Source organism: Oxyura jamaicensis, chromosome 1 (assembly GCF_011077185.1).
Source record: "Oxyura jamaicensis isolate SHBP4307 breed ruddy duck chromosome 1, BPBGC_Ojam_1.0, whole genome shotgun sequence".
NCBI classification, from domain to species: Eukaryota; Metazoa; Chordata; class Aves; order Anseriformes; family Anatidae; genus Oxyura; species Oxyura jamaicensis.
The window spans coordinates 137,788,489-137,801,593 of record NC_048893.1 but is presented as its reverse complement, the minus strand read 5'-3'; the positions used below and the strand labels follow the sequence as shown (position 1 = coordinate 137,801,593).

Genomic DNA, 13,105 nt, shown 5'->3' with positions numbered 1-13,105 from the left:
TGGTCTTCATGAGGGGTCGGTTTTGGTCTGGTGACGTCTGATGCCTTCCGTAATGACCAATGCCATGGCATGCAGGGAACAGTTGGGGCCAGCACCAAACTGAGGGGAGCAGTGGATATGCTGGAGGACAGGACTGCCCTTCGCGGAGGTCTCAGCAGTCTGGAGGAATGGGCAGGCAGGCTGCTACTTGTCTTGAACATTGTTTGGGAAGCAGTTCTTAACCTCTTCTTATTTGTTACCCTCCTTGGTCCTGCATTGCAGAACACTCCCGAGTTCGCATCCCGCTGTGTGCTCGGGGACTGTGAGCCCGAGGGTCCGGGCACAGAGGCTGCACAAAGCAAGGACAGAAGTGAGTGCAGCAAGGAGAGCAGTTACATGCTCAATGCAGAAGCACTGAGATCAGACTTCCATCAGTCGGGAATGGCAGGCCTTGATTTTGGAAAGGTATGTAAAATTTGGGGGAATTTGTAGGAGTTTTTTTTTTTTTTTTTTTTTTTTTTTCTTTAGAAAAAAAGGAAAAAAAGCTGTGGTGACATTGCAACAGGTAATTTTAGTATAACGAACTCCATATTGGATGGAGAAGTTACATGTGCACTAAATAGGAAATAGCTGCTTTTCAATTTGCTTGGAGTTTTTTCTTTTCCCTGCCTTCATTCCTTTCTGGTGAATATTTACAATTTTTCTCCCTGTCTGATCAGTTCTGCTCTCCCGTGTGGTGAATCACATAAGCAAAATGGGGAAAGTTTTACTTCTTAAAGCAGACTTCCTGTGTCCATTGGTAATGGAAATATCTTGCAAAATTTCTAACATGTAAGACGTTTCTTTTTACAAGTTCTCCCATGTACATGATCTGTTCTTTTAAAAGATACCTTCTTGTTCGCAGTCTAGGGAGCAAATCAAAGAGAGTCTGTGGAATGACCATTTTGTAGAATATGGCAGAACAGTGTGCATGTTTCGCACAGAGAAGATCAGAAAACTTGTTGCTATGGGAATCCCCGAATCCTTAAGAGGCAAACTCTGGCTGCTCTTTTCAGGTGGGCACTCTTAGAAATGCTGGCTCTAGCCATATCTGATTCTGAACATGGCAAGACATTGAGGCGTGACATCTCCCAGTGGCAATTAAATGTCTTTTGCACAGGGCCTATCGTAGTGCCTATAGAGGACAGCTGATCAGGTACTGAAATAGGGTAGAGTAAGTAAATACCTGGGCAGATTGGTAAGAATTTTGTCTCAGGGCATGATGACACGGTGTGCAGAAAAATGTAAATAACACCTGCTTCATCTGTGTAATTTAAAATTAACGTCATGTTTTCATAAAATGATGTTCTTCTTCAAGCAACAATTAGATTGTAGCATAAATATTGATTTAAGCCTACTCAAATCAAATTAGTGCAAAATAATGACATCTTAAAGTCGGCAGTTCTGCTCCTGCTTCATGTTGAATGCTGGCAGGAATAACAGAAACTAAAGATGGAAAAAAAACAACTCATTTTGTCCATAGATCTGGCAGAGCCAGAAAGTTCCTACAATATGATCTCGTGTTTAGTCCTTAATCTGACACATGACATGTTCAAACATTTGTAAAATGTAGTCCTTCCTGCAGGTTTTTTTTCACTTTGGAGTGTGTGTATGGTGCTGAGCACATCTTTCCCAGCAGGACTTTCTCCTGGGGAATTTTTCTGGTCAACGTTAGTATTAAGGTGTTTTGAATTCTGTTGCATCACATAGGCTTTGCAAATATTTGTTTGGCTTTCAAGACATGTATTCTGCTGGGAATTTATTTCTTTTAGGTCTGGAGATTCACTGCAGTAATGGACCTTGGGGAAAAATATTTTTCTTGCATCCTTTTGAGCAGCACTTCCCACAACGCTGTTTAAAGTTGTCCTAATCCGTCGTCTTCTTCCTCTCTTACGGCTGCCTTTAGACGCTGTGACGGATCTCGCCTCCCATCCTGGTTACTACATACATTTAGTGGAGGCCTCCATGGGCAAGTGTTGTATGGCGACGGAGGAGATCGAGCGCGACCTCCACCGCTCGCTGCCTGAGCACCCGGCCTTCCAGAGCGAGACGGGGATAGCGGCGCTCAGAAGGGTGCTGACCGCGTACGCGCACAGGAACCCCAAAATTGGATACTGCCAGGTGAAAAGCTCCTAGTGGGATAATGATGCTTTTTTTTTTCTTTCTACTTTCTGCTTTCTCAACTTTATTGCTCTCTTGGGAGTTTATTTAACAGTGGTTTTGATAATTAATGTCTTTTTAGTTACGGAAAATGCGTAACTTTGAGTATTAAATGTGGTTTACTTTGAAAAACAAGTGTGTGGATTAGTACACTGGCCTAACAAAAGTACTGCCTCAGCAGTCTGCAAACTGCATTTAGAGATAGAGGAGGGAAAAGTGTTTCTGCTGCTTCTGTTTTTTCTAAGGTGAGTTACTTGCACAATACTTGGAGGCAGTGCAAAGGGAGCTGGCCTGCACAGACAAGATTGATGTAGAGCACTGGGACAGAAGTTTAATGAAGTTAAACTTTCTTCCAAAACTGATGACAAATTATGAAGTACTTTACCCGGATGTCACCTAAATTAATATTTTTGCATTCTGTGCAGCTCCCTGAACTATGATTAACTTCACAAAAGTTCCTGATCCCCTATCTTTTTTAGAAATACAAAAACAAGGGAGGGGAAAAAGCAGCCCCAAAACATCTTGCACTGTCAGTTACCTACTTTGCATCTGGGCAAATCCAGTACTGTGATTTCCTCAGTTGTTTCCTATTGCTGGTATGAAAAGCAGCATATGTAAGCTTGAAAAACTTGTTATGCCTTTGTGTCCTTTCTAGGGTTACAATTATGCATTTGCTGTTACCTTTCCCTTGCCGTTTTTGCCAATTGTTTAAATCTTGTTAGGCTACTTTTTTATTTTAAAATAGCTGTCGTTTAGCTTTTGCCAGTAGGTTTTGCTGTTGCTAATAAATCCCTATTTTCTTCTTTGCCCTTGTCAAGTCCATGAATATTTTGACCTCCGTGTTACTGCTCTATGCCAAAGAGGAAGAAGCCTTCTGGCTGCTGGTTGCTGTGTGTGAGCGAATGCTGCCAGACTACTTCAACCACCGGGTGATAGGTGAGCTGATGTCTCTCCCACTCTTCTTGCTAACATGCTGCACTGGGAAGGGGCAGCTGCATGGCGTTGGTAAGACTAAGTGCTCGCAGTTCTTCTGAGGTCCAGAAGCCATGGGCGAAGTGGTCCATCTGCTTGTGTGCTGTGCAGGCAACAGTGGTGGCTGCCTGTGTTCCAGTCTGTTATTTCTGGTTCAGAGGGTTTGAACTGCAAGAACTATAGACATATGCTCAACTTTTATAGTTATTTTCTTCCTGTCGGTCAGAAGGAGGTAGCATTTTTGCCTGTTAGGTAAAAATAGATGAACTTGTGTGTCTTGGTTAGGAGTGTTCGGTATTAGAGACTCTAGCTGTTTTGGACAGGCTTAGGAGAGATCTGCTGGGCTATTTCTGAGCTGATGTGTCTGATGTGCCTGGCCACTAGAGTAATTATAGACTCACATCTAAAATGGCTCTTTCTAATGAGTGGTGTTACAAAGCCATATTAGATCTGCACGTGAGATGCAGTGTTAATAAATAACCCCAGTCCCTCTGCAGTGCATGCCGTGTACTGCATGTGGCATATTTTTGCTTCTTTGCAATGCAGCTATTTTTAAGACCTGTGAAAATCTTCATGTAACTTGCGACTGCCTGCCTCATGCACAGAAAGAGAGGCTGAACTGTTTGACACGATAATTGCAAGTAGGCATACAAGAAAAAAGCATTTGTTCTTTGCAGTCACTTTACTTCCTCCTCTTACAGAAATGTCTAATAGCTTTTCCCTCTTCAGTGCTAACCTTGTTTTTTAGTTAGTGGCTGCCATTACGCCACTGCTGTAGCAGAGAGGGATCTGGTCTGTTGTGAGGAGGTGGGGATAGGAGGAAGGTCCTGGCAGTAAAGGTTCTGGGAGCTAGAAATGGTGTGGGCACTCCAGTGCTCACTGGGGAGCAGGAGGAGTTGTCTGGGGAGATTTCTAATAGTTTTCTTGGAGGATGGGCTTTGTAATACTTCCTGGTGCTATGCCACAGCACAATCACTGTCGTGTCACAGAACTAGCAGATAAGGTAAGTTAAAGCGGAATTATTCCAAAGTCAGCTGGATGCTTAGGGTGTTTTGTGGTGTTTTGAATGTCATTGGTATTTTCAACTAGTGGATCAGGTACTGTAACTCTCCCACTTGTCAGAACTTCAGATCTTTCCTCCAAGCATGATTTTGAACTGCCATCTTGATGACTTACTTCCATGTTTGTGCATCTTCTTGATTTGAAAAAAAAACAAACCACACAGCTTTATCTGTCCTTCTGCATTCCTAGATATCATCAGCCCATGGCTTGTCTTGACTTCCTGATACCTTCAGTACTTGCTGGGTAATTGCCTGTAAAGTAGAATTCTTTGTACCCAAATAAACTTGAAAGGTCCCACATGGATGACCATACTGCTACCTTGAGTTGTACTTAACTTTGGATTTTTTTCTTGCCCGTTACTCACTATGGCTACAGACTACACTGTGTGAGGCTGATAGTCTTGGTTGTACAGCCTTTCTGTTTTCTTGTCCTCTGCACCCACACAAAAGGACAAGGGACAAGAAGTGCCATATCCTAAAAGAAATACTGCTGAGCAAAGGACCAGGGGGGCAGCTCAGAACCTCCTATTCTGCCCCTAGTAGAACAGCAGCCATGCAGTTTTGCAGCATGGTTGCTTTGCTGAGTAGTTATTTCTGCAGCTTTGATTTACCCTAGACCTTAGCGTGGCCAAATCAGCGCTTACTGATCTTCCCCACCCTGCCTCCTCTGGTTCCTGTTGCTTGAGTTAGTATTTTTGGCTTCACATTTCATTTAACTTTCTTTTTTTGATTTCCAACCAGCTCTTGTCTAAACTCTGTCTTGTTTTTTCCTGCATAACACTTCCAAGACCCAACTTTTCCTCTTTATCCATGCTGCCAAAAATGTTGTCCAGATTTTGATCTCTCTGTAACTTTGGTAATCTCTGACCTTGGTACCCGTCACTGTGCTTTTCCTCTTCAAGTGTGAGTCAGTAATTTGTACAGGCAGAACAGCTACTGAATTAATGACCTTGGTTATTCCAGGCCTCCATAGCTCAGTCTTTTCTGGGACCCTCTCTTTATGACATTCAATATCTTTTTTTTTTTTTTAATAAATGTTTGCTTTCAAAACTCAGGCAATTCAGTCCTACGCAACCTTTTTATCTTGTGACCATCTCCCTCCTTCAGTTTTGCCAGCTGTGACTGTTACCTTTTAACAAGCATTTTCATCATTTCACTGCTTGCAAATAGGCAAGATTGGTACCCATCATCTCGTACTTCAGGAGTTCTCTCAGTCCTTGTCCCTTCTGCAGTGCATAGAGGAAATTATAAGCAGATAGCTGCAAGATAGAATCAAGTTTTAATTGAGTCAAGAGTGGAGGCAAGAGTCAAACGTACCTATTTCTCATGTTAGCATGACTTTTCCATCCTCTCCATGAACCAGCAGGCCTTCTTACTCCACTTTATCTGTTAGATTCTCATCATGTTGCTATTATGATTTTTAAAACAGTGAAAACCTCCCTTCATTTCTGTGATTTGCCTTTTCAGTCTTGGAGAAGTCATTTAGCTGGCACCTTGGGTCATCATTTTTTGAATGGATACCCTGGTATTTTCTACCTCACTATGGTTTCATGATTTAATACACTAGAGATTCAGTTGCTCAGATATCATGGTTTCTGGGAGCCTAATGAAAAGGTGGGCATAAAAGTAACTTTGAATACACCTGCTTGACTTTCATGTACAATGTCAACGTTTAATTATAATGTGATGTTCTGCAAAAGGTCTGGTTAGCATTGCCCATTCCCTTTAAATGCATGCTTTTGTCAGTCTCCCCCATGCTGAGGCTGGAATGCTCTTTCCATGTGTCTGCCTATCTGTCTCTGGATTCCTTCAAATACTGCTAAAACCTGCTGTAGCTTTGTTTCATCTGTTAGCTATGGCTATTAAATTGTTAAAATAATAAAAAGAAAAAGCTTGTTACAGCAAAACAAATGCACTCTGTTGAGTAACCGCAGTCTGTTTTCTCTTCTGTTTTCTTTATCCTTCTTATTCACGATCATCTGACATGAGAAGGCTGTCCCTTCAAAGCAGGCTTGATGTGTTTCGTAAAAGCTCTTTGCATGTCCCTGGGTACTTATTTTCGATTTGCGGTATTGAAATGTTTGTTCGCTGACTGGCAGAAGCTTTTTGTGGCTTAATGTGAAAAGTTCTAAGACAGAGAACTATCATACCTGTTTTTTTTTATGCTTTGGATTCAAAACCAAAAGATGCTGGCTCTCTGCCACAATTTGCTCAGGATCTGTCTGCCTTTGGATAGCAGAAGTTTTGAGTGCTAGGGATATATACATATCAGGATCAAGGCAATTGAAGTTGTCTTTCAGTATTAGCATAGTTCATTGAATATGGACTATGAGAAAGAGCAACTACCTAAAATAACTTGAAAGGAAAGACAGAATAATTGAAATTTGTATTGAGGAACATTTTTAACTTGTAGCATCTTTGGTTAAAGCTCCTGGGGTGTGTAACCTGGAGTGCATCAGGCACAGCATTGCTAGCTGGCTGAGGGAAGTGGTTGTCCTTCTCTGCTCTGCTGGTGAGATCTTACCCCAAGTACTGTGTGCAGTTTTGGATGCCACAGCATAAGAAAGATATAAAACGGTTAAAGAGTGTCAAAATGAAAGCTATAAAGACAGTGAAAGGTTTGGAGGGGAAGATGTTTGAGGAGCGGCTGAGGTCCCTTGGTTTGTTCAGCCCAGAGCAGAGCAGGCTGAGGGGAGGCCTCATGGCGGCCTGCAGCTCCCTCACGAGGGGAGCGGAGGGGCAGGCGCTGAGCTCTGCTCTCTGGGGACAGCGACAGGACCCGAGGGCACGGCATGGAGCTGGGACAGGGGAGGGTCAGGCTGGGGGTTAAGGAAAGGTTCTGCACCCAGAGGGTGGTCAGGCACTGGGACAGGCTCCCCAGGGCAGTGGTCACGGCACCGAGCCTGATGGAGTTCAAGTGTTTGGCCAATGCTCTCAGACATATGGTCTGATTTTTGGGTGGTCCTGTGTGGAGCTAGAATTTGGGCTCAGTCATCCTTGTGGGTCCCTTCCAACTCGGTACTTTCTCTGATACGTGATGTGTCAGATCTAATCTGTAGACACAGGCTACTTGAATGATATGAAACTATCTTCCTGCATCTGCTTGAAAGTAGAAAGGCTCTGCTGAGGGACCTGGGTAGGCTGGATCGATGGGCCACATCCAGCTGTATGGCATTCAACAAGGTTAAATGCTGGCTCCTGCACCTGGGTCACAACAACCCCATGCAAGTGGATAGGCTTGGGGAAGAGTGACTGGAAAGTTGTTTGGCAGAGAAGGACCTGGGGTGCTGGTCAACAGCCGGCTGAATGTGAGCCAGCACCGTGCTTCGGTGGCCTAGAAGGCCAATGGCATCCAGGCCAGCATCAGAAATGGTGTGGCCAGCAGGACGAGGGACCTGATTGTCTCTCTGTACTTGGCATTCATGAGACTGTACCTGATCTAGTAGTTGAAACAGAAGGCACAGTGCCCTAATCTTTTCCCTTTGGAAATAGTGGTTGGGATGGTTAGGAAAGATTGTATCTGGGCATTGCAGAAATCTTGTCTTAAAAAAAAAAAAAGCATCTTTACACTTATGTATGTGTAAATATTTGTGTATATTTTTGTATATAAATATATATATATGCACGTGTATATATCTGTACATATTTTTCGTCTTGCTTAGCGTATGTAGCCATCTTTTATATTTTGTTACCTGGAATGAAAGCTCTGCTGCCTGCTTGCTTGAGTACATACACCGGAGTGTGCAGCTTTATTTTCATTGCATAGATCCCAAGTTGAACAGTAAAATGCTTTAAGATTGCTTTTGCTATCACTTAACTATTATGTGCTCTTTTAGCCAAAAACAACAGCTGCTGCTATTACTATTTTATTGCACCCTAAAGGCACTTTGCAGAACCAACATGGTCTTCTTGCAGAAAGTTGTTTAGTAAGGATTACAGACTTAAGGGTTGGGGCTGAGATCACAGCAGGAAGATAATGGGATTTTTCATTGTAGGTGTGTGCATATCTTGTCAGTTGAAATTTCAAAGAAGCCTTGCAGTTGATAGTTGACAGCGATCCTTAACTTTAAAGAATAATTTTGCCTGCAGTGGTCCTGGTTAATACTGTTTTTTATGACTTGCAGGTGCTCAGGTAGACCAGTCGGTGTTCGAAGAGCTTATAAAAGAGCAGCTTCCAGAACTGGCTGAACATATGAAGGATCTGACTACATTAGCTTCCATTTCTCTTTCGTGGTTCCTCACCCTTTTTCTGAGCATCATGCCTCTGGAAAGTGCTGTGAATGTTGTCGACTGCTTTTTCTATGATGGGATCAAAGCCATCTTCCAGCTTGGCTTGGCCATACTCGAAGCCAACGCGGTGGACTTGTGTAACAGCAAGGATGACGGGCAGGCCCTGATGATTCTGAGCAGGTACTGTCACGCAGCTGGTGGCGGGAGCTTTGCTCCCCTCACAGATCATTCTGCTGTAAAACAAAGGCATTTAGGTGCTGTTGTCATAACAACTGGAGGCACAGGCAGTACTCTCTGTTAACTTGCTCTTGCTGCTTTCGCAGTGTCTGCCTTAAACAATGGGCTTTGTAAATTTGACAAATCCGTGTCCTGTGAAATTTCCTGGTGGTGCTGAGACATGCGTGGACTGCGTCAGTGTGCAATATAGTGTTGCTCTTAGTGTCTTCCTTGGAGTGACGAGCTTCCTGCTCCAGACTTCAAAGAGACAGTTTTCTTCCTTGGGCAGCATTTATTCATTTGGCAGATTTGCAGTTCCTAGGATGAGTGATATTGAAGGCATTTCTGAAAAGTGTAGCAGCCTAAAAACAAATTTATTTTTTTTAAGTCTGACCCATAGGACTAATTTACTTATACTGAGAAAAGCATAGTACAGAGTAATCCGTCTTGCTTGTATTTCTTCCCTTCAGGTTCTTAGAGCATGTTAAAAATGAGGAGAGCCCTCTGCCACCTATTGGTAATCACCATGCATTTTTCAGCGATGATCAGGAAGCCACTCCAGTGACTGAAATCGCAAACCTAATTCACGATTCCTACGAGGTAAAGTACAGCTTGGTGTCTCCTGGTCAGTTGAGTCATAATTTTAAAAAAGAAAAAGGTTTAAAGTCAACATGGATGTTTCAACAGTTAATACCTGTCTTTAAAGATTCCTTGAACAAGTGCTTAAATGCACGGTGCTGAGTGTAGTCTTAACTACCTAAATGGACAGCTCAGACTGAATATGCTTTAATCCGTGGGATCCTTAGGGAGTCATGACACTTTAAAAGTTGCATTTCCAATCTACTGGAAATGCACTTTGTTGGAAATAAAAAGATAGTAAAATACTATCAAATACAAACTTCTGTTCCTCTGTTCTAGAAATTCGGAGACCACTCCGTGGAACAGATAGAGCACATGCGCTACAAACACCGAATCCGCGTTCTGCAGAGCCACGAAGATACAACCAAGCAAAATGTGGTGAGTAAAATGTTGTTTAGGCTGAGGTAGTGTAACACCTGCCCTCACCCTCCTTGCTGTATGGCAGCCAGCTTTCATTTTTTTTTCAAAGGTGTCAAATCATGAAAAATGGAACGATCATTACCGACTCTGGAGGAAGCTCTTTTCCGGGATGCTGATGTTTCTGTTCTGCAGCCACGTGTTATTTTCAGGGGTGGCTATAACATAAAGAACAACCGCAGGACAGTCTAGCCCAGTGCCAGTGGCAATAGGCAGATGCCCTGGGAAGAGAGCAAGAACAGAGTGATCCTGATGTGATGCTTCCCCGGCCTCCTGTGACCTGCAGCTTAGGGACTTCCTGTCTTTGTTTCTAATAGCCCTCGAGGGATTTCTCTTTTCACAGATTTGTCCAACCAGTGAACCTAAAGGAGGAGGAAAAATTGCAAAGATTTTTGAATACTCCAGTTTTCAGTTGTACCACACAAGTACAGTCACTGGGAGAGTTCATGTGCTTGTCCATGTCAGTGATGACAGTAGCAAGCATTATGACTAATGTATTTTTTTCTTTCTTTTCAAGCTCCGAGTTGTCATCCCAGATGTTTCAATTCTTCCAGAAGATTTAGAGGAATTGTATGACTTGTTCAAGGTTGGTGTACCTGGAAAGTAGGGGATGAAGGTATCTGAGTGAAGCTTCTGGGTATAACCTCAAGCCTTCGCTTAGTGGAGCCATCTCAGATGTTGTGTCTGGGACTTCTGGGAGAGGTCCTCTGTCTGCCTGAGTGTATTATTTGGATGAGATCTGAAGCTGGACATTGTCATTTTGTCTTTTCTGTGGTTGTCCAGTTGTTTAGGAGACGTATTAACATCCTGATCATTCAAAGGAGAACTACTTCAGAATTTCTTTTCTAACTTGCTGCTAGGTAATGGTCCATGAGAAATTAGGTTCTGGTAATGTCCACATGGAGACTAGACTGAATATGTAGCTCTTCTCACTGGGAGCTCTGTAGTCCTGCTCTCTTAATGCTCTTTAAGGGTAGACTCTGTTTTCCATGGGGAAAAAAAAAAAACAAAAACACAAACAGAAACTTGTCTTTGCTGTCTGTTCCCAATTTTCTAATAGTTTTATTTTTTTACATGAAAAGCAGCCTCCGTTTCAGTTCCTCTATGTCGGGATGATTTTTGAAAGAGCTGTTATAAAAGTAATCTGGGGACAGGGACATCTAAGATTATGCAGATATACTTGATTTAGAGCTCCAGGTATGCAATTATGACCTTTAATGGACATTTCTTAGGTGTATTGTTCATCCATGAATGCTAGGCACTGAGAATATTATTGGGTATGTGCTTAGTGCTATGTAACTTTGGGGATAAGAGCAGCTGTATCCTCGATCCATTAGTGGTTGCAAGAGGATGCTGCTGGGGTTTGCTCTGTAGTGCTTCCCTCCTGTTCCTTGCTGCTGTCTTGGGTCTCTGACTTGCTTGCACTCCTTCGCTTTTCTTACTTGGTTTCTTGGTGGTTCCTTTTTTCGTTATCTCCTTTGTTCCCCTGGGGCAGCCCATTTTGTTAGGACCCTTCGTTTTGCAACAATGTGTCTCTAAGGGAAGACTAATAGGGACAGTATCCAAGCAGAGAGGTCTGGGAAAGAATAAATGAGCAGGTCACTTACCCAAAATCTTCTACGGTCCCCTGTACCTTCGGAAGGTTAGAGACACTGTGGGCCAGATGTGGCCAACAGTGGCAGCAGCAGTAAATTTCTTCCAAGAATCTGTCCAGTTTCTCTTCAAGTTTATTAATTATCCATTGGAGATGATGAGAGCACTTGGATGCCCTAATTAAAGATTCATACTTTGCTTTTCCTCACAGGAACAGTCTCAGTATCATCATAACGCCACACACAAAGAGAATTCTGAGTATTTCCAGCACACTTTAATGTGAATGCCTTTTTCTGCCAGTCATGCTCTTTTGATACCGCAGACTGCAATTCCTTTCTCCCGCCTTTGATTTCTCCTAGAGGGAACATCTCATCAGATGTTACTGGGACACGACGAGCCCCGTCATCGAGCGACACGACCCCAGCAGGCCGTACGCTGAGCAGTACCGAATCGATGCCCAGCAGTTCACCAACCTGTACAAGCTCGTCTCGCCCTGGACGTGCGGGGAGCACACCGATGTCCTCGCCGAGAGGACGTTCCGGCTCCTGGATGAGAACATGGACCGTCTGATCGAGTTCAAGGGGCTCGCCAGCTGCTTAGGTATCGCTCTCACACAGGGTGGAAGGTGGGCAGGGGTGGGATGGCACGGGGTGAGACACAGACGTCACGTAACTGGCACAAGAGGATGCAGGCAGGTGTTTTTCTTGGATGGGTCATTCTCCTAACCAGTCACCTTTACTAATACTTAGTGTTCCAATCACATGAAGTAATTAGATATAAAAGACAACCTAAGGTCATGATTTGATACTATATTAAAATATGTAATAGGAATTTTGTTGAAAATAGAAATTAAAATCATACGTGGCGCTGTGTGGAAAGCTAAGAAATCCTCTCTGTCAGATTGCTGCACTCAGTATACCCATGAAATTTCAGTACACTGTCTGTAAGTGCTTCCTCAAGACTTATTTTATTCTTATGTAAGATTATATAAGATTGCTGCTTGCCTCATGTTGACAATTAGCAGAACAACAAAACTGACCAGCAAGGACTGAGCGTGGTGCTTGAGGCCACCAGCTGTGCTAACGACATGAGGCTTTCCATCCCAAAATCTGGCTGAAGAACAGTGCTGCATCTCCACCCCAGCTGATAAAAAAAGATGCAACACTCAGAAGCTTCTGTAAATTAAGTAAATCCATGTTCTTGCCACTTAAGCTACTTTTTAAGTGAACCAAATGAACCTATATTATATTGATTTTAGTTCTTACATTCTTTCAATTAAAAGAAGTTCACAGTTTTTCAGTCTCTTTGAAAGTTCAGAATCTCATTTCTCCTGGTCACTGAAAATATTAGCTATATTTTATGTGAAAGTTATCTCTTTGGGGCTTATTCTATATAGATCAGCAGTAAGGGCTGTGGGGGAGAGACATGGAGAATCTGATGGCCCCCAAGGAAACGAGTCTTGTGTCTCTCCCCTTTCATGTTCCTGTTTATCTGTGGCAACAAACAGTCTTTGTTAGATTCCCTGCCCTTCTCCTTGATATTTTTAAACGATGATGAAGTTCCACAGGGTTCAGTACTCCCAATCTATCTTACAAGAACAAAGAACAAAACAGATGGCTGTCACCTGCTGTTCCTCATTAACAGGCACAACTTAAAATATTTCAAAGTAATATACTGGCCATATGTTTTCTTACATTGTCCGTGCAAACAATTATCTTTTGTGCACAGAGACGGCTGATTTATTTTAAGCTGTGAAAATAAATGCTCTAGTCCACTTCCTTATTGTTCTTTTTTTTTTC

At 42.9% G+C, this 13,105-nt stretch overlaps 1 protein-coding gene across 3 annotated transcripts in view; it reads left to right on the top strand.

Moving 5' to 3' along the window:
- The window catches only part of TBC1D8 (TBC1 domain family member 8), a 47,303-nt gene that overhangs the window by 31,010 nt on the left and 3,188 nt on the right, over window positions 1-13,105 (top strand). For 2 of the 3 annotated variants that reach the window (XM_035316095.1, XM_035316083.1), the window contains exons 8-16: window positions 262-444; window positions 866-1,034; window positions 1,925-2,139; window positions 2,997-3,114; window positions 8,336-8,621; window positions 9,128-9,257; window positions 9,576-9,674; window positions 10,231-10,299; window positions 11,666-11,906. In XM_035316095.1, coding sequence (XP_035171986.1) covers window positions 262-444; window positions 866-1,034; window positions 1,925-2,139; window positions 2,997-3,114; window positions 8,336-8,621; window positions 9,128-9,257; window positions 9,576-9,674; window positions 10,231-10,299; window positions 11,666-11,906 — 1,510 coding nt within the window. The remainder of the gene's footprint in view (window positions 1-261; window positions 445-865; window positions 1,035-1,924; window positions 2,140-2,996; window positions 3,115-8,335; window positions 8,622-9,127; window positions 9,258-9,575; window positions 9,675-10,230; window positions 10,300-11,665; window positions 11,907-13,105) is intronic. The other variant, XM_035316087.1, reaches the window with a different exon arrangement.